Genomic DNA, 24,188 nt, shown 5'->3' with positions numbered 1-24,188 from the left:
TTCCGGCTGCCCCAACCGGCATAATAAAAGTCACGCCGTTTGAATTTCTACATTTTTATTTCGCATTGCAAGGTGTTTCTTTGTGCTGTACGTCACATTGCATAGCAATATTGCTTTTAAGAATGTAGTCCTTAATTTCTAGCCATGAACAAATAAGCAAAACAGGCTGTTGTTTATTGGACATGAAGAAAAACATCTCCATTCATTTTAATGAGAGTATGACAAAGCAATGCTTGGAAACCAATGATGACCAATGGAGAAAACTGGTACAGTGAGTTTATAATCCTAATTCAAGGTCTTCAAGCTCTTTCAACAGCTGGGCCTCCTTCTGCATCTTCTCAAGCTGTAAAAAAGGGGAAATGTTATAATTATGGTTTTAGCATGTTATGAAGGTCTTATGAAAGCTAAATCAAGGCATGATCATATTTTATTTTGGTAAAAAAAAAGTGTAATCTAGAGGCCTTTGTTTATCATATCTGAAAACTGGACTTTACTAAAACTTCTATGTTAAGCGGCTTTGACACAATCTACATAGTAAAATCACTTAAAAAATAAACATGAATTGAATTTAATTGAATTTAAGCCACTTCTGACACCAATTGATCAACTAGAAGTCAACTTATTAAAAATTTATAGACGACAAGACTTTGTCGGGTAGCATATAAAAACATAACAATAAAAAGGTGGTACCTGGTTTTTTTGCATGACTTTTCCGGCAGCCTGCTGCTCCTTTAGTTCATCAATGGCTTTGAGTTTCTGCCAGATAAACAGAAAAATCACATTATTACATTAAAACATTGAAGAAGAATATATATATATATAGTATAGTACAAATACATTTTTTAGACTATTTACTCAAACAGCTAATTGTTGTATAAATAAAATGTTAAATATAAATAATAGATAATAAAGATGGGGAGGGCCAGGCAGTGGCGCAGTAGGTCGCCTCACAGCAAGAAGGTCGCTGGTTCGAACCTCGGCTCAGTTGGCGTTTCTGTGTGGAGTTTGCATGTTCTCCCTGCCTTCGCGTGGGTTTCCTCCGGGTGCTCCGGTTTCCCCCACAAGTCCAAAGACATGCGGTACAGGTGAATTGGGTAGGCTAAATTGTGCGTAGTGTATGAGTGTGTGTGTGAATGTGTGTGTGGTTGTTTCCCAGAGATGGGTTGCGGCTGGAAGGGCATCCGCTGCGTAAAAATTAGCTGGATAAGTTGGCGGTTCATTCTGCTGTGGCAACCCCGGATTAATAAAGGGACTAAGCTGACAAGAAAATGAATGAATGTCGGCGCCTGTAGCCTAGAGGTACTGCGTGCTGACATATAGCACCAGTGTGCTCGTGGTGACCCGGGTTCGATTCCCGCCTCGAGGTCTTTTGCCGATCCTTTCCCTCTCTCTGCTCCCAGTGCTTTCCTGTCCGAATTCTCTACTGTCCTATCAAAATAAAGGTGAAAAGCCCCTAAAAAATAATTATAAAAAAAAAAAAAGAAAATGACTGAATGAATGAAAGATGGGGAAAACATTGATAAAAAATAATGAATAATAATAAAATCTCTATATTAAAATTACTAAAATCAAATAAAGCCTAATAAAAGTTCAAGTGAAGAGTAAACTAAATATGTTTTACTTTCCCTTTACACTTTTCACATTTTATATAATTATTAACTATTTAGTCATACATAGGACGACACAGTGGTTAGCACTGTGGCCTCACAGCAAGAAGGTCGCTGGGTTGAGTCCTGGCAGGGTCAGTTGTCATTTCTGTGTGGAGTTTGTATGTTCTCCCCGCGTTGGCGTGGGTTTCTTCCGGGTGCTCCGCTTTCCCTCACAGTCTAAACCAGGGGTGTCCAAACTCAATCCTGGAGGGCCGGTGTCCTGCAGATTTTAGCTCCAACTTGCCTCTACACACCTGCAAGGATGTTTCCAGAAAGCCTAGTAAGAGCTTGATTAGCTAGCCCAGGAGTGTCTGATTGGGGTTGGAACTAAACTTTACAGGACACCGGCCCTCTAGGACAGAGTTTGGACATGCATGGTCTAAACACATGCGCTACTATACTAAACTATAGGTGAATTGAATAAACAAAATTGGCCGTAGTGTATGAGTGTGAATGTGAGAGTGTTTGGGTGTTTCTCAGTACTGAGTTGCAGCTGAAAAGTCATCCGCAGTGTAAAACATATGCTGGATGAGTTGGCGGTTTATTCCGCTGTGGTGACCCCTGATGAATAAAGAGACTAAGCTGAAGGAAAATGAATGAATGGTCATACTGTACATAATCAAATCAGATCACCTTTTTTAAATTCTTGATCTTCTTGTCCGTTTCTGGGTCTCCACAGCTTGAAGTCACATGACTGACGGGGGCGGGGTCTGCTGCTGGAGGTGGAGCTTCATCAGGCTTGTTCTCCTGTATTTACAGAGAGCATCTCTTAAAATATTCCTCAGTACGGTTTACACTAAATACACAAATCCTCAAATCACAGGTACCTGTTTAGCTGCTTTCTTTGCTTCTCGCCTTTTCTGGTTCTTCAAAGCAGCTTTAGACGGTTGCTTCTCTCCAGCGGCGCCAGGTTTCATGTTCTGCGGCGGCTCCTCTTCATGCTGTCAAAGAAATAATATTGTCATATTTCTCTACATTCATAACCCTGCCCCAAATCTGTGGCTGAATTTAATCCTATTTTTGATTCTTACAAAATTTTGGGGTGCAATATTTGGGGCGAAATTTAAGAATTTCTGCATATTTGGACTAGAAACAAGATAAAAATTCTGCTTTATCTCCTTTTCTTATTCTTACTTGTGTTTGTGAATTTATGTACAGTCACCGGCCACTTTATTAGGTACACCTGTCCAACTACTCGTTAACACAAATTTCTAATCAGCCAATCACATGGCAGCAGCTCACTGCATTTAGGCAGGTAGACATGGTCAAGATGATCTGCTGCGGTTCAAACTGAGCATCAGAATGCGGAAGAAAGGTGATTTAAGTGACTTTGAACGTGGCATGGTTGTTGGTGCCAGACAGGCTGGTCTGAGTATTTCAGAAACTGCTGATCTACTGGGATTTTCACGCACAACCATCTCTACGGTTTACAGAGAAGGGTCTAAATAAAGAGGAAATATGCAGTGAGCGGCAGTTCTGTGGGCGCAAATGCCTTGTTGATGCCAGAGGTCAGAGGAGAATGGCCAGACTGGTTCCAGATGATAGAAAGGCAACAGTAACTCAAATAAGCACTCGATACAATTAAGGTCTGCAGAAGAGCATCTCTGAACACACAATACCTCCAACCTTGAGGCGGATGGGCTACAGCAGCAGAAGACCACACCGGGTGCCGCTCCTGTCAGCTAAGAACAGGAAACTGAGGCTACAATTCACACAGGCTCACCAAAACTGGACAATAGAAGATTGGAGAAACGTTGCCTGCTCTGATGAGTCTCCATTTCTGCTGCCACATTCGGATGGTCGGGTCAGAATTTAGCTTCAACAACATAAAAGCATGGATCCACCCTGCCTTCTATCAACAGTTCAGGCTGGTGGTGGTGGTGTAATGATGTGGGGAATATTTTCTTAACACATATTGGGCCCATTAGTACCAGTTGAGCATCCTGTCAACGTCACAGCCTACCTGAGTATTGTTACTGACCATGTCCATCCCTTTATGACCACAGTGACCCCTGATGACTTCCAGCAGGATAACGTCCCATGTCATAAAGTGCAAATCATCTCAGACTGGTGTCTTGAACATGACAATGAGTTCACTGTACTCAAATGGCCTCCACAGTCACCAGATCTCAATTCAATAGAGTACCTTTGGGATGTGGTGGGAGATTCACATCATGGATGTGCAGCCGATATGTCAATATGGAGCAAAATCTCTGAGGAGTATTTCCAGTACCTTGTTGAATCTCTGCCACGAAGGATTAAAACAGTTTTGAAGGCAAAAAGGGGTCCAACCCGGTACTAGTAAGAGGTACCTAATAAAGTGACCAGTAGGTGTTAATAATAGTGTAATATTATGTTTTGTTTCTATTTTTACATGTGACTTTTTAACATTTGACATTTAACATAAACTAAACTCACTAGTTTAGAGCTGGCGGTCTGCGGTTTGTTGCGTAGAGCCGGAGGTCGATACGCCTGCGCTGGTTTGGCTTCAGTGCTGCCCAGCTCACTCGGCAAAGCCTGGTATTTGACGGCCCGCTCCGGGAACACTCCAGCTGGAAACGGCTGCCACAAAACCTCCCAGAGCTCTTTGCCGGAAGGCGTTTCATGCTTGTACAGCACAGTCCCGGTGTAATGCCAGATCTTATAGCCATTGCTGACTCGCAGTCTGGGTGAGCAGGTCGCAGTGACTATATGTTCCCCGTCGGGACACCAGGAGAAATGTGTGGTGTCTTCAGCCTGGGGTTTGGACACTTGCTTGTATTTCTTTACATCCCAAACTTCCATCTGTCCTCTCAGGTTTCCAAAGCCAGCGAGGACCAGGATGTGGCCTTGTGGACTGTAGAAAGCAGCATTTCGAGGGCCGGTGCCGAAATCGAACACAGACTCACACTTGTTGTTGAATACGGTGGCCTTGGCGGGCATAAAACCATAAACCACACAGAACTCAGTAGAGTTGGGGCTCCAGGATACGTCATATATGGGGCCGTTCTTTGCTGGAAAAGACATCAAAAGTATTATTTTACTCATGGTAGTTATTTGGGATGCACGATATTGGAAAAACTGACATGACACCGAGATATGGAGTACTGTACAAAAGTCCCAAGCACTATAGACCATTTCAGTGTGGTGATGTCCTGAACATCGCTGCTGAAAAATCCAGCTTAAACCAGCCTAGGCTGGTTGGCTGGTTTTAGCTGGTCGACCAGGCTGGTTTTAGAGGGGTTTTGGCCATTTCCAGGCTGGTTTCCAGCCATTTCCAGCCTGGTCTTAGCTGGTCAGGCTGGAAAATGACCAGCTAAATCCAGCTAAAACCAGCTTGACCAGCCTGGTTTAAGCTGGATATAGCTGGTTTTGGCTGGACTCCCAGCTTGGCTAGGCTGGTCAAGAGGGTTTTAGCTGGTCATGTCCCAGCCTGACCAGCTAGACCAGGCTGGAAATGGCTGGAAACAAGCCTAGAAGTGGCCAAAACCCCTCTAAAACCAGCCTGGTCGACCAGCTAAAACCAGCCAACCAGCCTAGGCTGGTTTAAGCTGGATTTTTCAGCAGGGATTTCCTGCTTGTTAGCAAACTACAGGATGAGCTTTTTAGATGGATACACCTTAATAAAATGGGAGTGGTTGGTGATATTAACGTCCTGTTTGTGGCACATTAGTATATGTAACGGGGCAAACTTTTCAAGATGGGTGGTGACCATGGTGGCCATTTTGAAGTCGGCCATCTTGGATCCAACTTCTGTTTTTTCAATAGGAAGACACATCAAACTTATGAGGAATTTCACAAGAAAAGTAATGGTGTGCTTGGTTTTAACGTAACTTTATTCTTTCATGAGTTATTTACAAGTGTCTGACCACTTATAACATGTGTTCGATGTGCTGCCCATTGTGTTGGATTGTCAATGCAGCCCTCTTCTCCCACTCTTCACACACTGATAGCAACACCGCAGGAGAAATGCCAGCACAGGCTTCCAGTATCCGTAGTTTCAGGTGCTGCACATCTTGAATCTTCACACCATAGACACAAAGATAGTGAGGCCATTCTTCATCAATGGAAACCTCAAGGCCACTGGATATTTCAAATTGCTCCATGATGATGTGTTTCCCTCTATATGCACTGAAGCTGGCACGTTCCCTGAGTTTTTCCAGCAGGATGGTGCACAACCACATTATAGTTGTCAGGTCCGAGCATTCCTAGATGAACAGTTTCCTGAAAAGTGGATTGGTCGTCGTGGGCCTGTTGAATGGCCCCCAAGGTCTCCCGATCTGACCCCCTTAGACTTTTATGTTTGGAACCATCTAAAGGCAATTGTCTATGGTGTGAAGACACAAGATGTGCAGCACCTGAAACTACGGAAACTGGAAGCCTGTGCTGGCATTTCTCCTGTGGTGTTGCTATCAGTGTGTGAAGAGTGGGAGAAGAGGGTTGCATTGACCATCCAACACAATGGGCAGCACATTGAACACATGTTATAAGTGTCAGAAACTTGTAAATATCTCATAAAAAAATAAAGTTACGTTAAAACCAACCACACCATTGTTTTTCTTGTGAAATTCCCAATAAGTTTGATGTGTCACATGACCCTCTTCCTATTGAAAAAAACAAAAGTTGGATCCAAGATGGCCGACTTCAAAATGGCCACCATGGTCACCACCCATCTTGAAAAGTTTGCCCCCTCACATATACTAATGTGCCACAAACAGGACATTAATATCACCAATCATTCCCATTTTATTAGTGTGTATCCATATAAACGGCCCACCCAGTATTTATTTACTGTTACAAGAGGCAATTTATTCATATCCTAATGTTAAAATGGCTGCCATAACATTATTGATCAACATATGGACCTTTTTGGATTCTTAGAAGCTATGGAAATTCAAAATGTATTAAAGGGAATACATTAGGACCATTGTTATTGTTTACAGTCTTCAAAATGGTCCATTCCAGCTTTGTTGGCCTAAGACTTTTGCACAATACATAATCGATCAATGTCTTATTAAAAACAACAGAAAATATAGAAAATATGTACAAAAAAACAACAACAGCACAACGTTTCCTCCTCAAGCAAAAGTCTATGTTTAATGTGGCTTCCCTTGGCACCAAGCACAAGGTTTTCTTCTAATTTTCCTGAGATTTTCTGAAATAATGTGCTGTGTATTAATATCAGGCGTCTTATAACACTTTCCAGAGTTCTTCTTCAGGTTTAGAGTGTCTTATCTTTCTTTTTCTGTCCAGGTGTTTTCATACAGCCTCAATCATATTCAGGTCTGGACACATGTGGACGTTTTATCGGCTGTTTTCTTTCTCCAAATAGGATTTCACAGCAATTATCATTATCGTGCTGAAAAAATGAAAACTATTACCACTAAAGTCCTTTCATAATGGATTACAACTAGACCTGGGGCCTCATGTACGAAGACTTGCGTGGAAATCTTACTAAAACATTGCGTACGCACAAAGCTGTAAATGTGCGTACGCAGAAAAAATTTCAGATGTATGAAACACTGCGTACGCCGAATCTCACGCATATTCTTTTGTACATCCGAATGAACGTGAAACTGAGCGCAACATGCACGAGCACAAAACCCCTCCCTGCCTCCTCCCCCGTATGAATATGCTAATGACTATGCTAATGGCAAAACCCAACGAAAAAGCAAGCAAAAAGAGAAACTTTGAACAGAAAGTGAATTGGAGGTGCTGCTTTCGGAGGTAGACCGGAGAAAAGTGGTGTTATTTGCAAGTTTGTTCTCCGGAATTAACAACAAAAGAAAAAAATAGAGTGGGAGAGTTTAGCTGATGCGGTTAACACAGTTGGGTCTGAACATCGCACTGAATGCATTAAAAAAAAGAAATAGTGTGGTTTATATCTGTAAAATGTTGCAGGACGCTTACCAGACTCAGTGGCGCTACTCGTAAGACGCATGTGATCATGATTTGACACGTTCGAGCATGAACGCGGCTCGAATCCAGCGTCTAATGAACTCTTTCTTGTTTTTTCCCCCGCTACATATCAGATTTTGCCAACTATTTATCACGAGAAAGACAAGTAGGAATCATCAATAAGTTCATATCAATAAGCATCATATTTTATTTGCACATTTATTGAATGGAAATGTTTCTGATTCACGCATGCAAATTCATCTTCAGATAGTGTCTTTATAGCAATGTGTGTGCAGTAGATCGCTAAGATTACATTGGGAAAACCGGCGACCGCTGCAAATTGTGCTTTAATGTTTAGCTGGTCAACTGTATGGTATGGAAACCTTATATACCTGCTAAACCCGTCTCATACAGCTGCCATTGCAAGGCTCAGACACTTTGTAGAGAGGAATTTAACACAACTGCCTTTAGGAGTCGCCAATGGAAATAAAACAGACACGCACAAAAAATGTGCGCACGCCTGCCAGAAAGCTGCCGTGAAGCTGCGCACATTCCCACGTTCAGTTTATTGTTAGTAAATCCAAACGTGAGCGATTCTGAGCGTGAAACCTGGCGTACGCAAAGTTTTTGTGCGTACGCAGCGTTGATACATGAGGCCCCAGATGACTTGAATAGCTAATTTTGGTAAGAATTCAGAATTTGATATCGATTGGGATTTCGTAGGACAGACCATCTGCATATTCTGTTTTTCTGGAGAGTCTAACTGCATTCATGTACAGAAATTGAATAATCAAATGTAAATAAATGACACGGTGTAGTCGTCATTGTATTAAAAAATAACTGGAATTAATCTACTACAAATTTTATATAACTTCTTACAAACGGTTTAAACACACTTGAAATCTCAGTCATGAGCCTTAAAATCAACACTCTATCAAGGTTAAACTTCACAATGGCTCCACAATGTTTTATGATACAGTGTAAGTCAGAATTATTAGCCCCCCTTTTCATTATTTTTCTCCAAATTATGTTTAACAGAGCGAGGAAATTTTCACAGTATGTCAGATAATATTTTTTCTTCTGGAAAGTCTTATTTGTTTTTTTTATTTCGGCTAGAATAAAAGCAGTATTAATTTTTAAAAAAAACATTTTAAGGTCAAAATTATTAGCCCCTTTAAGCTAATTAATTTTCGATAGTCTACAGAACAAACCATCGTTATACAATAACTTGCCTAATTACCCTAACCTGCCTAGTTAACCTAATTAATCTAGTTAAGCCTTTAAATGTCACTTTAAGCTGTATAGAAGTGTCTTGAAAAATATCAAGTAAAATATTATTTACTGGCATCATGGCGAAGAGTAAATAAATCAGTTATTAGAGATGAGTTATTAAAACTATTATGATTAGAAATGTGCTGAAAAAAATCTTCTCTCTGTTAAACAGAAATTGGGGTAAAAATAAACAGGGGAGGGTTAATAATTCTGGCTTTAACTGTATATATAGCCCTACTCACATTTCCTAATAAACTAAAACTGAACTAAAAGTGAATTCACATTGCAGACAATGTGCACATTGCGATGTTGATGCTGAAACAATATATTGTGCAGCCCTAGTAGTTAATTACTAACTTAATATGTTACTTACGTAGCTGAACGACAGCACTTTCTCCATTGGTGGCGACGTAATGTAGCGTCTGCTCTCCATAATAAGAGGCTCCTGTTTTATCCACCTCTGTGCTGGCGGTGACAAGAACTGCAGTGGCTTTGGAAGACAATGCAAAGCATTAATGCGTACGTGAAAACCTCTATTAAGCAAAAATCACTTCCATAAAGGGTCTAATGTGAGGCAACATTGTGTGAATATATCCAGCCTCTAATGGTAAAAATTAATTAACTTTATTTTTTATCATCACACTTGATTATAACAGTCTGCAGAAACACTTTGATTGACATTCTCCCTTCGTATGTGTCATCAGAGGGAAAGCCCCGCCCATTAGTGATGATCTCTCCTTCATTAGCATACCGTATCTACTGAAAAACATGTATTATAGACGTCTTCTGAGACATGTTTTTCAGATAATGTTAGTCCTGTTTTTAATCAGCCACTATGCTGACAGTCAGTTGTAGCTCCGCCCTCTTTTGAATTTGAATGCCCTCATCTCATTTGAATTTAAAGCGACAGTCACCAAAACGGCACAATTATGATCAAAGCCTAAAAGGGTTAGTTTCAAAGAGTTAGAAACATTATTTGTGTAGAGTTTTGAGTTGAAACTTCACACACACACTCTCTAGGGACACTCTTATTTTACATCTTGCATAAAGGGGCACAATAAAAACAATAATCTACCTTTTTTGTTCCACAGCATGTTGACTTTATCAGCCTTGAAAAAGCTCTTGTTTGCCAGAGCACATGTAGGACCTCCGAAATTGGGATACTGGTACAGACGTACAAAAGACGGAGCTCCTTTGCTTCCGGGAACATAAACGGCAACCTTAAGAAACACCAGAGAGATTATTGTACATCTGCGTGACTAAACCAACTGCATTAAGCGGGAATCTGTGAATGTTTTCTGATACCTTGCTCGGCTGTGATCCAGGAGACAGAGCAAACTCAGACACTTTCTGTAGGTGAAGCTTGTTGGCAATAACTTCTGCACAATAAAAAAAAAAAAATAGCACAGATTGCAAACTCAACGAGTGTTTCAAGCATTTGAATTTGTTTTTAACTAGTCTAAATTCTTAAATTTTTATTTATGGTTGGGTGATATAATGATTCAGACTAGAATTTCCTTGACAAATCCTGTTTTGTGGCATGATTTTAAGACAAATATTTTTTCAAAATTTTTTTTATTATTATTTATGTACAATGTATTAATAAAGTAATAGAATATAATTCCAGTAATTGTTGTTTTTAACCTACAGAATCAGTGTTTATACTTAATGTATTGTCATACAATTATCAATATAATTTTATGTACACACTCTAGGCTATACACATTTTGTTCGGTACACCTTAAGGCTGATTTAAACTTCTGCGTCAAACACCGGCATATGCTACGGCGCTGACGCATAGCCCTTCGCCGTGGCCGTCACTGATGTGCACCTCTCAAAAAATGTAACTACACGTCGCAACAACGCGTAGCGCAAGCTCTGTGATTGGTTGGCTTGGTAGCGCTGACGAGTCTGGGCGGGACCGAGAGCCGCGCGCGAACCCAATGTAGCGATTGTTTACAAGTGTGGAGTCCCGTGAAGGAGCTCCGGATGGAAAGTTTTGTTTTGTGTTTACCTCATAGTTAAAGTTGTTGCACGTCCGCCGGTTGCTGCCTCAAAATGAGCGAGTTTGAGCCACTTGTACATCCAGGAAGTGTTCAGGAAAAACAAAACAGCAGCGAAGAAACTCGACACAGAGGAACATTTACACCTCACTGCCAACTAGCGTTTCAGAAGTGTTAATGCAGACCAACAGAGACAGCGCACAGAAGTATAAATGCACAGCTACGCGCGTTGCCTGCGCCGTGGGTTACGCCGGTCACTTAACGCAGAAGTATAAATCAGGCTTTACTAGTACCGGGTTGGACACCCTTTCGCCTTCAGAACTGCCTTAATCCTTCGTGGCAGAGATTCAACAAGATACTGGAAAGATTCCTCAGAGATTTTGCTCCATATTGACATGATAACATCACGTTGCTGCAGATTTGTCGGCTGCACATCCATGATGCGAATCTCCCGTTCCACCACATCCCAAAGGTGCTCTATTGGATTGAGCTCTGGTGACTGTGGAGGCCATTTGAGTACAGTGAACTCATTGTCATGTTCATCAGTCTGAGATAATTCACGCTTTATGAAAAGGCACGTTATCCTGCTGGAAGTAGACATCAGAAGATGGGTACACTGTGGTCATAAAGGGATGGACATGGTCAGCAACAATACTCAGGTAGGCTGTGGCTTTGACACGATGCTTAGTTGGACTAATGAGCTCAAAGTGTGCCAACAAAAATCTCCCCCACACTATTACACCACCACCACCAGAACCGCTGATACAAGGCAGGATGGATCCATGCTTTCATGTTGTGGGTACCAAATTCTGACCCGACAATCCAAATGTGGCAGCAGAAATGGAGACTCATCAGAGCAGGCAACGTTTCTCCAATCTTCTATTGTCCAGTTTTGGTGAGTCTGTGTGAATTGTAGCCTCAGTTTCCTGTTCTTAGCTGACAGGAGCGGCACCCGGTGTGCTCTTCTGCTGCTGTAGCCCATCTGCCTCAAGGTTGGAGGTATTGTGTGTTCAGAGATGCTCTTCTGCAGACCTCAGTTGTAGCGAGTGCTTATTTGAGTTACTGTTGCCTTTCTATCAGCTGGAGCCAGTCTGGCCATTCTCCTCTGACCTCTGGGATCAACAAGGCATTTGCGCCCACAGAACTGCCGCTCACTGAGTTTTATTTTTATTTTTCAGACCATTCTCTGTAAACCCTAGAGATGGTAGTGTGTGAAAATCCCAGTTGATCAGCAGTTTCTAAAATACTCAAGACCAGCCCATCACGTTCAATCGATGCCACATTCAAAGTCACTTAAATCCCTTTTTCTCCCCATTCTGATGCTCGGTTTGAACTGCAGCAGATCGTCTTGACCATGTCTACATGCCTAAATGGATTGAGTTGCTGCCATGCGATTGGCTGTTCAGAAATTTTCGTTAACAAGCAGTTGGACAGGTGTACCTAATAAAGTGGCAGGGGAGGGTATATTGTACCTCAGATTTGTGAAAATCATTCATTCATTCATATACTTAATGGATTTGTAATGTTTTGTATTGACAATAACAGTAATTTAAATTAACAATTAACTTTCTGCTTTGTAGTAAACAAGATTGTAAGAAATAGATTTGACATTTATTATGCTGATTATCTATTTTTCTGTGATTTCTTTTCTTTTTTGCACATATCATTCAGTCAGCCGTATATTCACATTACTTGCAGGCTACACAGAATAGGTTCATATCCCAAATTAATTCAACAGAATACAGAAACAGAATTTCATTAAAACAACCAAGAAAAAGCTAAACTACTAAAAACAATGTTGTTAATTCTTAAAGAAATAGTGAGCTTTTATACATTCAAATGAACATAAACATGCCCATGCTATTTATCACTCATTTAAAACATAACATGCACAATAAACAAAGCAAACAATGTCTCACCAAAGTTGTTGTTTTCAAAAAAGTGAAGCTCATTATTGACATTTCGAACAGAAATACTTTCATCGTCTGCCCAGCTTGGACACCTGTGAAAAAAACAGACGTTTTACAGTTACAGACAGAAAAGAAATACACTGACAATAATACAAAAACTCTAAGTTAGCATGAAATAGAAGTTGTGATCGTGTTTTCCTCTCCATCTTGATGTTAAACCAAGTGAAACAGCTTTACAAACAATTGTAGGCGGGGTCTGGTTTTGTCCAATAGGGATTGATTAGATGGTTTGCTATTAGTGCAAATGACAATTTGATCCCACCCCTCATGCCAGTAAACACAAATCAGAAAACAGAAGATGTTGATATAGAAGGGAATGTTATTTATCAAAAGTCACGAACCATCCTGTCATCTTCTTCTGATAGAAAGCTTTCATGCAGGCGCCTGTTTGCAAGTCCCAAAGCTGCAGGTTTGCTTCTCCTTGAGGGTTATCCTGCGTCTCTGAAAAATAAAGCTGCTATTAAGTGGTTTCCTCTACATTGCTATTTATTTGTAAAGAGTGTTTTATGCATTTCGAAGGGGTCCAGGATGATAGCTTACTTCCAGAATGTCTTTTTTCAAATAAGAATTAAATATTTTGAGCTGTGGTAATAAATAATTTGAACTTCAGATGGCGCTCTAGTTTCTCTAGGCTAGTTTTTAACATAGCACTTGGCTAGTTTCTAATAGCAGACAGCGCTCTAGGCTAGTTTTTAACAGTGAACTGCGCTCTAGGCTAGTTTTTAACAGTTAACTGCGCTCTAGGCTAGTTTTTAACAGCGGATGGTTCTCTAGGCTAGTTTTTAACAGCAGATGGTGCTCTAGGCTAGTTTTTAACAGCAGATGGTGCTCTAGGCTAGTTTTTAAACAGCAGATGGTGCTCTAGGCTAGTTTTTAACAGCAGATGGTGCTCTAGGCTAGTTTTTAAACAGCAGATGGTTCTCTAGGCTAGTTTTTAAACAGCAGATGGTGCTCTAGGCTAGTTTTTAAACAGGAGATGGCGCTCTAGGCTAGTTTTTAAACAGCAGATGGCGCTCTAGGCTAGTTTTTAAACAGGAGATGGTGCTCTAGGCTAGTTTTTAAACAGCAGATGGCGCTCTAGGCTAGTTTTTAAACAGGAGATGGCGCTCTAGGCTAGTTTTAAAACAGCAGATGGCGCTCTAGGCTAGTTTTTAAACAGCAGATGGCGCTCTAGGCTAGTTTTTAACAGCGGATGGTTCTCTAGGCTAGTTTTTAACAGCGGATGGTGCTCTAGGCTAGTTTTTAACAGCGGATGGTGGTCTAGGCTGGTTTTTAAAAGCAGATGGCGCTCAAGGCTAGTTTTTAAACAGCAGATGGCGCTCTAGGCTAGTTTTTAACAGCGGATGGTGCTCTAGGCTAGTTTTTAACAGCGGATGGTGGTCTAGGCTGGTTTTTAACAGCAGATGGCGCTCAAGGCTAGTTTTTAAACAGCAGATGGCCCTCTAGGCTAGTTTTTAAACAGCTGATGGCACTCTAGGCTAGTTTTTAAACAGCAGATGGCACTCTAGGCTAGTTTCTAAACAGAAGATGGCGCTCTAGGCTAGTTTTTAAACAGCAGATGGCGCTCTAGGCTAGTTTTTAAAAAGGAGATGGCGCTCTAGGCTAGTTTTTAAACAGCAGATGGCGCTCTAGGCTAGTTTTTAAAAAGGAGATGGTGCTCTAGGCTAGTTTTTAAACAGCAGATGGTGCTCTAGGCTAATTTTTAAACAGGAGATGGCGCTCTAGGCTAGTTTTTAAACAGCAGAAGGCGCTCTAGGCTAGTTTTTAATCAGCAGATGGCGCTCTAGGCTAGTTTCTAAACAGGAGATGGCGCTCTAGGCTAGTTTTTAAACAGCAGATGGCGCTCTAGGCTAGTTTTTAAACAGCAGAAGGCGCTCTAGGCTAGTTTTTATTCAGCAGATGGCGCTCTAGGCTAGTTTCTAAACAGGAGATGGCGCTCTAGGCTAGTTTTTAAACAGCAGATGGCGCTCTAGGCTAGGTTTTAAACAGCAGATGGCGCTGAAGACTAGTTTTTAACAGAGGATGGCGCTCTAGGCTACTTTTTAACAGAGCTCTTGGCTAGTTTCTAATAGCAGACAATGTTCTTAGGTTTTTTTTTGTTTTAGTGTCTAGTTTTTAATAGAAGACAGTTCTCTAGGCTAGTTTTTAACAGCAGATGTTACTCTGGGCTAGTTTTTAACAGCAGACAGCGCTCTAGGCTAGATTTTAACAGCAGACGGCACTGTAGGCTAGTTCTTAACAGCAAGCGATTCTCTAGACTAGTTTTTAACAGAGCTTTTGGCTAGTTTCAAATAGCAGTAGGCTAGTTTTTAGTAGCTGACAGCACTTTAGGCTACTTTTTAACAGCATATGTCACTCTAGGCTAGTTTTTAACAGCAAACGGTGCTCTAGGCTAGCTTTTAATTGAGCTCTTGGCTAGTTTCTAATAGCAGACAGCACTTTTGCCTGGTTTTTAACAACAGATGACCCTTTAGGCTAGTTTTGAACACCAGATATTGCTCTAAGCTAGTAACAGAGCTCTTGGCTAGTTTCTAACAGCAGACAACATTCTAGGCTATATTTTAAATACAGACAGCAATCTAGGCTAGTTTTTAACAGCAGATGCCACTCTAGGATACTTTTTGAAAGCAGGCAGTGCTCTAGGCTAGTTTTTAACAGAGCTCTTGACTAGTTTCTAATAGCAGATGTCACTCTAGGCTAATTTTTCACAGTAAACAGTGCTCTAGGCTAGCTTTATTGGGCTCTTGGCTAGTTTCGAATAGCAGACGACATTCTAGGCTTTTTTAACAGCAGATGGCAATCTATGCTTGTTTTTAACAACAGATGGTGCTCTAGGCTTATTTTGAACAGCAAATGGTTCTCCAGGCTAGTTTTTAACAGAGCTCTTGGCTAGTTTCTAATAGCAGACAGTGCTTTAGGCTAGTTTTTAAACAGCAGATGACGCTCTAGGCTAGTTTTTAAACAGCAGATGGCGCTCTAGGCTAGTTTTTAAACAGCAGATGGCGCTCTAGGCTAGTTTTTTTAAACAGCAGGGCCTCTCAAAGTCAAACAGGCATGTAACCACTGAAGGATGAGTAAATGATGACAGAATAAGATCTTATCATATTTTATAAGGTCATACTGGTGTATTGCTGCCAGGTGGCCAGAACTTTATTCAAAGGTGAAAACTCCAGAGCGGTTGTTTTCGGTAAATCAAAAGACTTCACCAAATCTCCAGAGGGAACTTTGAGCACAGTGACCCTACCAAACACACAGAGGACAGAGGTTTACACAAACACCAATCCTTAATATTTACTGATGAATACATTTGCAATGCTTTATACATACTGTGAGCCATTGCACCATGCAAACAAGGTGCCATCATTGCTGAACGTCATGTATCTGCCTTGCCGGTCATCTCTGAAAAGAAATGATAGTTATTATCAGTGTCTTATACATTTCTAAGAAACAAGTAATGCATTACTTAAAAAAACAAGTATTACTATTTGAGTTGCTCTCATTATTTTATAAAAATTATTATTTTTATGTGTTTTTTTAAAGGTAAATGAAGGTGTAGGTTGTATATATTGTTAATTGCAGAGCTTCTCTATTTAATAAAAGAAGAAAAAACTATTCAATTAAGAAGTAACTCAAAAGTAACAATGCATTATTAATTTTCCTTCAGCCTAGTCTCTATTTTTGAGGTCGCCACAGTGGAATGAACTGGGACAACATGCAAACTCCACACAGAAATGCAGTGCTAATCACCGACCCACCATGCCATCCTAATCTTTGATTAGTAATATGCATTGCAAAGATCTTAATTTGAGCAACTTTAAAGGTGATTATCTCAATATTTTTTATGTTTTGATAAGCCTTTTTTAATGTACCCTTTTGACTTTTAACAACATTTTTAATACATTTTGTAAAAATTTATTATTATTATTATTAATATTAAGAAGCATCTATAAATAATAAAGCAACAAAGTGTTTGTGTGAAAATGAAACAGAAAGTGCAATAACTGACCTCTGAAAAGCAGAGCTTTCCTGACAGTTCGGAGGTCCGTGCAACAGCAGCGTACCATCTGATCCTCGCACTGTTTGGAATAAAACAAAATGTATTAAAAAGTCTTAAATCCTGAGAACAATGTTGTATTTTGATAGTCGTTGGCTGCTAATATGATTTTACCATTCGAATTTGTTAAGAATACTTTAATAAAATCATATTATTAAGGAGAAGTTTGAATGTGCAAATATAAAACCAACTTTACCTTAATAGATGTTTGAGCGCATCATTCATGCTATTTATTTACTTATGTAAATGTGTGTAAATATTCGGGCAATTTATTCAGTTTTTAATTTCAGTAATATTACTGAACACTAAACTATTGTTGATATCATTTATGTACAATACAGTAAGTAAAGTAATATGTTCTGTCTTTTAGCACTTATTTGTTATATGAGAAACTTGCTTTGTTTACTAAACAGCAGGTTCTAATATGGAATTTGCATTAATGACAACACACACGTATATTCATAACCACAAACAGGAAATAGAGCTGCGCTATTTTTTATTTGTTAATGTCTTGCGGGCGAAAAGTTTGTTGTAACGCACACGTTACTGAGCATGTACAGAGTAAAATATTACTTAGTAATATTTTTTAATAATGCCACTACTGCATTACAGGAAAATGTATTATGTATATTACTGAAATACATTACTTTTGTATCACAGTACTCCCAACACTGATGATTTAAGTACAATACAGATAGTAAAGTAATATTTTCTGTCTTTTAGTAGATATATTATATGAGAGACTTGCTTTGTTTACCAAACAGCTCGTTCTAGTATTGGATTTGCATTAATAACCTGAAATAAAAGCTTATTAAACGTAGTTACTATACTCTCAAAGCCATTCATGCTTAAATATGTAGATTTTGTACAAAATTATGCAAATAAATAGCAAACAATTTCATCAGAATCTGTCAGGCCCTGCCTTTAACTAATTTATTGAGGTAAAGTTGGTTTTATATTAGCACATTCATTCAGTGAGAACTTGTGACCTGCTCCCTATATTGTTTACCATGGTACTTTGGATATTCAGTCTGAAATCACATGTAAGCATGACTTCAAAACAACATCAGCACTATCTATTTGACTGTAAATATTGGTGTACTTTGATAGAAATTGGCTGCTAATACGATTCCACTATTTAGATTTAGCAAAGAATACATTTCTGACATTATATTACTAAGGAGAAAGTCCAAAAGTGTGAATATAAAACCAACTTTACCTCAATCAATTGCTGAGCCATCATTCAATCTACTTTTTTACTTATGTAAATGTGTGTAAATATATAGGCTATTTATGCAGTTTTTATTTTAATTTCAGTATTATTACTGAATATTACAGTAATTTTGATATGATTTATGTACAATACAGTTTGTAAAGTAATATTTTCTGTCGTTTAGTAGTTATATTATATGAGACCTGCTTTGTTTAACAAACAACTGGTTCTAACATGGGATTGTGGGCAAAAAGTTTGTTGTAACACACGCGTTACTGAACATGTACCGAGTAAAATATTACTGAAAATGTATTAGTAATGCCTTACACTACTGCGTTACGGGAAAAACTAATGCGTTACTGTAATACATTACTTTTGTATCGCAGTACTCCCAACACTGATGATTTAAGTACAATACAGATTATAAAGTAATTTTTTCTGTCTTTTAGTAGATATATTATATGAGAGATATGCTTTGTTTACCAAACAGCTGGTTATTACGACTTCAAAACAACATCAGCACTATCTATTTGACTGTGAATATTGGTGTACTTTGATAGAAATTGGCTGCTAATTTGATTCCACTATTTAGATTTAGCAAAGAATATATTTACGACATTTTATTATTAAGGTGAAAGTCCAAATGTGCGAATATAAAACAAACTTTACCTCAATAACTAATTTAAAGTACGTTTGGTTTATTAAGTTGGCTTCAAACAGTTTATTCTTAACTTATTACATGCACAAACACATACACAACAGAGATACATTTAATCAGCGGCTTAATATAATAGAGATTTTGAAATATTTCACATTGCTTATAGTGCATTTGTCCAAAATAACGTTACTAAACATTTCTGGCGCATATGACAGACTTATGAGTGAGCCGATGTCTGTGTATGTCTGCAAACCGTGAGAATACATGACGTGCGAGTTATTAAATAACATGATCGCCATCTCACATTGATCATGTATATTTACGCCAATGAAATGAGCTTAAAATGCACATTTTTGAGCGACAACTCACCTGCTAAATGAGGTGTGGGGGGCGCCATTTTGAAACGGAAGTACGACAGCGTGTAACGTCAGAGAATTCTGCGCCGACGTCACTGATTCATGATTTGACGACGTGTAAAATGCTTTTTTTTACTCTCTATGGTAACATATCAAAGCAAATTAAACAAGTCTCGTCTTTAAACATAATATGGAATAGTTTTTAAAAATATATATAATTTATATTTTGTTGGACAGGTTCGTAAAAATACGAATAGTTTAGTAAATAATATTAGAATAGTAGATTAAAATCATGTTTCCATGATTAATGATAATAAATATTGCAAAAATATGCATTATGGCATGTTAATATATATTTGCGATGAAAAACAATCTTCCTTCAAGTTAGCGCTCCGTCAATTTAAATGCATTCAAATCCCCAATTTATTTTAATTATTAACATTTTAACATGTATGAACAATAGACGGTATGAATATTCTCGTCAGTAACGTTTATTTAATTATAAAAAAAAAACCAAATATATATATTTTTTATTTATTTAATTTCTTCTAAAAATAAACGACAGCTATGATTGGTTCCCCGTCTTCAGCGATGATTAAAGTATCACTTACCACGCGATAGCAACTCTATGATTAAAGCGTCTTTGATATCAATTACACAATAAATAATGACAGTACGTAACTTTATTACTCATTAACAAGAAGTTGTGCATTGAAAATGACCAAATTAGAAACAAATAAATAATAATGGAATTCAAGCGCGGGTTAAGCTCCACCCATTATTTGTCAATCATGCGACGCCTTTATTCTCTTTCAAAGCGTCCACGTCTCGTGGGTGGAGTGAGTTTCTCATATGCACACGTAGACTAAACCAGTTCATCAGTCCGAAATCACACGTCAACTGATCACAAAGCCTCCTGGATCTTCATTGTTTTGCTCTAAAAGCGACTAAATAATCCTAAAAGATGGTGGCCAAACAGAGGATTCGCATGGCGAACGAGAAACACAGCAAGAACATCACTCTCAGGGGAAATGTGGCCAAATCCACGGTAAATCACAGCTTTTACCCATCTATGGCTCTTACTTTGGTGATTATTTGATGTAAAATGTTATTTTGCTGCTTTATTTGCGTTGCTGTAAACGCTAGCCCTGTATATTCATGTTAGATCACACTGGGTAGCTGTTTAATCGACTATTATCGTTGATTAGATAAGGTTTAATGTGTTTATTTGGCCTTATTTATTTTCTTGACACGTTAACACGTAGTTTAAGTCTTTATTAATGTGCTAATATTCATATTTTCTCATCAGAGAGGCACTCAAGAAGAGAAGGCAGTGGTGGGACCGTGGCTGCTTGCCTTGTTTGTCTTTGTAGTATGTGGATCAGGTGAGTTTACAACCCAAAAACACACATTTTCAGGATTGAAATACACTAAAGTGATCATTATTTGAGTTTAATGATTAATTTTTTTATTCAAATACTCAATCAGCAATAAGTTTGTTTCGTTAGTCTGTTTATTAAAGTAACAAACTGCATATATGACCACAGACAACATTAAAATGACTATCATTTCATCCTACTCAATATTGATAAAGTATTTTAAAGTCATTATTAAGCTAGTTTCATAATATTTGATCATTGATAAAGGGAAATTAATGCGCACTATATTTATTTAAAAGTGCAAGTTTTTAAAACTATACCTTTTTCATGTGCGTTTGCATTAATTCATTGTTAAACAGAAATAACTAACGCCAGAGTACCCGCAGGGTCTTAAAAGCATTAAAAAAAGTCTTAAATTTGATCATCTCAAATTAAGGCCTTAATGGCCTTGAAGTTGGTATACAAAGTTTTAGATTCCGTTACAAAGGTCTTATTTTATTTATTTTTGCCGTTCCTAGGATTAAAGTTCATACAATAACAAAACTAACTGTTACTAATGTTGGCTAATTTTAAAATTCATGCAGCGTGATGTTGAGTGCATCCCGAGCTCCATGTCATTGCAGAAAGTGCGTCACCGTAGCTTTGGCTACTATGGCGAGGGAGGCGAGCACGAGAACTTACAACACTCCAACTACTTAAAAACACAGAAACTGTATAATTTCACTGCGTGTGTTTTCTGGATAGTCTTTCACTGACACTTACAGCAGAAGCTCCTCCTTTACTGCGATTGAGAGAATGGAAGTAAACTCTATTTCTCTCTCGCTGTGGCCCATTTGGACTCCTGACGTGACTTTTCCTCTCCTCTCGGCTGTTAAGACTGATTTATACTTGTGCGTCAAACGCCGGCGTATGCTACGGCGCTGACGCATAGCCCTTCGCCGTGGCTGTAGGCATCGCTGACGTGCACCTCTCAAAAAATGTAAATACACGTTGCAACAACGCGTAGCGCAAGATCTGTGATTGGTCGGCTTGGTATCGCTGACGAGTCTGGGCGGGACCGAGAGCTGCGCGAATGGTGCAAGCCAGATGGAGCGATTGTTTACAAGTGTGGAGTACCTTAAAGGAGCTCCGGATGGAAAGTTTTGTTTTGTGTTTACCTCATAGTTAAAGTTGTTGCACGTCCGCTGGTTCCTGCCTCAAAATGAGCGAGTTTGAGCCACTTGTACATCCTGGAAGTGTTTAGGAAAAGCAAAACAGCAGCGAAGAAACTCGACACAGAGGAACATTTACACCTCACTGCCAACTAGCGTTTCAGAAGTGTTAATGCAGACCAACAGAGACAGTGCACAGAAGTATAAATGCACAGCCATGCGTGTTGCTTGCGCCGTGGGTTACGCCGGTCACTTGACGCAGAAGTATAAACCAGGCTTTATAGCGATACTTCTTGATAGAAAGAAATCTTCCGCAAGAATATATTTCCGAATGGTATGTAAATCTACTGAATGGGTACTTAGTTGGCATTGAATTTCATTAGAAATGGTATTAAAAAGGTCTTTAAAGGCCTTGAATTTTGTTTGAAGGATCCCGGGGGTATCCCGAACATGCAATTTCTTCTAAAATCCCTATAAATTGAATTTCCTCTCAACAATTGGTCAATACACAGTCCTGTATCCTGATTAAGGGTGCTTTCACACCTGTGAATCGATTCAGTTGTTCCGAAACAGAGATTACAATTGTTACATTAGCCCCTTTCACACAGTGATACCGGTAAATATCCGGAAAATTTCCGGAAAGACTTTACCGGTATATTGAAAAAAGCGCTGTTCACACAGGCGAGGACGTTACGGAAATTTTCCGGAAAAGAGCATTCACACATCCATTCCAAAATACCGGTAAATTCTGACATCATTCACCACAAATGAGCTTTAAACGGCTGCGCTTGTATTTGTAAACATTTGACTAAATTACAAACTCTGTGGATGATCAATATTGTGAACAACTTTCGCAGGATCACTTTCGCATGTCGAGATGTTCATAATATTTGCGTGTGCAGGCGCTCACAGGCTGTTTCACAGGCACACGAACGTAAACAAACAACGGCTTATCATAAGCATCTCATCGATGATTATTTACACAGTTGGCATTAAGAAGAACATATAAACGTGATCTGACTAACTTCTAGCAGCTAAATGTGTCTGGAAAAATATTCAAAGGCTTTTATCCTCACAAACCGCGCGGACGTAAATGCGTCTGACTGTTGTGATTGGCTAGAGCAGACGTCTCACGTCAGCACGTTCTAGACGTGCACGCGCTTATTACGGGAATCTTCCTTCTGCATTCACACAGCGCAGCATTCCGGCAAATTGCCGGTAATGTTACAACTTCTCTTTCCGGAAAATAGCCAGAACGAATTTACCGGTATTTTCAAAAAGGACCTGTTCACAAATACAACCTTTCCGGAAAATTGCCGGCAATTTTCCGGAAAGGTCTGTATGTGTGAAAGGGGCTATTGTTGCTCTTTGCTCTTGGAGCGGTTCGCTTTCACACTGCAAAGTTTCTAATCGGACCAAAAGAGCTAAAACAAGTCACGTGTGAGTAAACTCTCCTCACATTGGTCAGAGTGTCAGGGTTTATTTTGCAGCGTCCCGCTCAGCTGTCAGGAGAGGTGGTGGTTTGGTGGTGATTGACAGGGTGCGCGCACGACGTGTCTGAAGAGAGATGCTGTGGGGAGGGGTGAGAAGGGTGCGCGACGATGCCTATTTGAGGACCGGGAGGGAGACGCGAGATTACCGGGAGATCATCACTCGTTTGCCCTGTTCACATATGCCAAACGAACCGCGCTAACTGAGCAATCGAGACCATTCCGAAACAAAAGTGTAGGTGTGAAAGCACCCCAAGACTGCACCGCATAATAGAGGCTACACATAGGAATGCATAAATAAGACCCGAATGTAAAATATTCAGTTCTCTAATCTTATTTTTCTGTCTTTCTCCAGCGATATTCCAGATCATTCAGAGCATCAGGATGGGAATGTGAGCTGAACGGTCATCAGCAGTGTACAGCAGTTTGTCCTCTTTTTCATGGCTTGTCTGAAGATCTCGACCATTCCGCTTCTCTTATTTAATCTTTCTACGTCTCAAGGTTTTTTTTTTCTCACCACAACACACATCTCCTGTGCCTTACTCAAAAGCTGGAGGAACATTCTCTTCTGAAACATTCCAGTGTGGGATTTCTATTAACATTGCTGCAGAATCCATGCTGTCTGAAGCAATAAACTCAAGACTTCGAATGAACTTTTTTCTGTGGAAAAAACCCCCTCATGAAATGCTGCGTTATATCTTCTGTGTTCTAGGTTTTGGACCAGTTCGTGTTACTTGTTAGCAATATTTGGTACTATGCACCTTTATTGGATTTTCCTCTATATTTAGAGCTGAATATGTGCTCTTTGACTGTTCGCTCAAAGAAATGAAGGTCCACATGTTGAGTTTTAAATGTAGAGTACGTGGAAAAATAAAGAAAACATGACAACTAAAATGTCTTATTTTTATTTAATTATTTTTGGTATGTGAAAACGTGTGACATCACTTGTTCATGAGCTTTTTAAAATTTTTTTAGAGTCTATGGTAAAATGCCAAAACAAATTAATATTTTATACGCATTATTGGCTAAGTCCGATTATCAGAAGAGAATTTCTTGAAAGTATTATTGTTTGTGTCTTATTACAGATTTAAGGGCTGTATTTAGTGTGGGATGTTT

The 24,188-nt window shown here is 39.3% G+C and overlaps 2 protein-coding genes across 2 annotated transcripts; one reads left to right on the top strand and one right to left on the bottom strand.

Moving 5' to 3' along the window:
- Positions 1–172: 172 nt before the first annotated feature.
- eif2a (eukaryotic translation initiation factor 2A) lies at positions 173–19,100 on the bottom strand. Its single transcript, NM_001025170.2, is given in 14 exon segments — positions 173–343; positions 691–756; positions 2,283–2,396; positions 2,477–2,590; positions 4,068–4,642; positions 9,172–9,288; positions 9,874–10,018; positions 10,104–10,177; positions 12,721–12,803; positions 13,113–13,212; positions 15,893–16,011; positions 16,099–16,170; positions 16,778–16,847; positions 19,066–19,100. Coding segments are annotated over 14 exon segments (1,743 nt in total). The 5' UTR covers positions 19,094–19,100; the 3' UTR covers positions 173–277.
- Positions 19,101–19,932: 832 nt separating this feature from the next.
- Positions 19,933–23,966, top strand: serp1 (stress-associated endoplasmic reticulum protein 1). The gene is given in 3 exon segments (NM_200034.1): positions 19,933–20,100; positions 20,362–20,437; positions 23,428–23,966. Coding segments are annotated over 3 exon segments (201 nt in total). The 5' UTR covers positions 19,933–20,016; the 3' UTR covers positions 23,469–23,966.
- Positions 23,967–24,188: the final 222 nt, after the last annotated feature.

The sequence above is a fragment of the Danio rerio genome, chromosome 18, assembly GCF_049306965.1.
Source record: "Danio rerio strain Tuebingen ecotype United States chromosome 18, GRCz12tu, whole genome shotgun sequence".
In the NCBI taxonomy this organism is placed as follows: Eukaryota; Metazoa; Chordata; class Actinopteri; order Cypriniformes; family Danionidae; genus Danio; species Danio rerio.
This window is presented reverse-complemented; position numbering and strand designations above follow the sequence as displayed.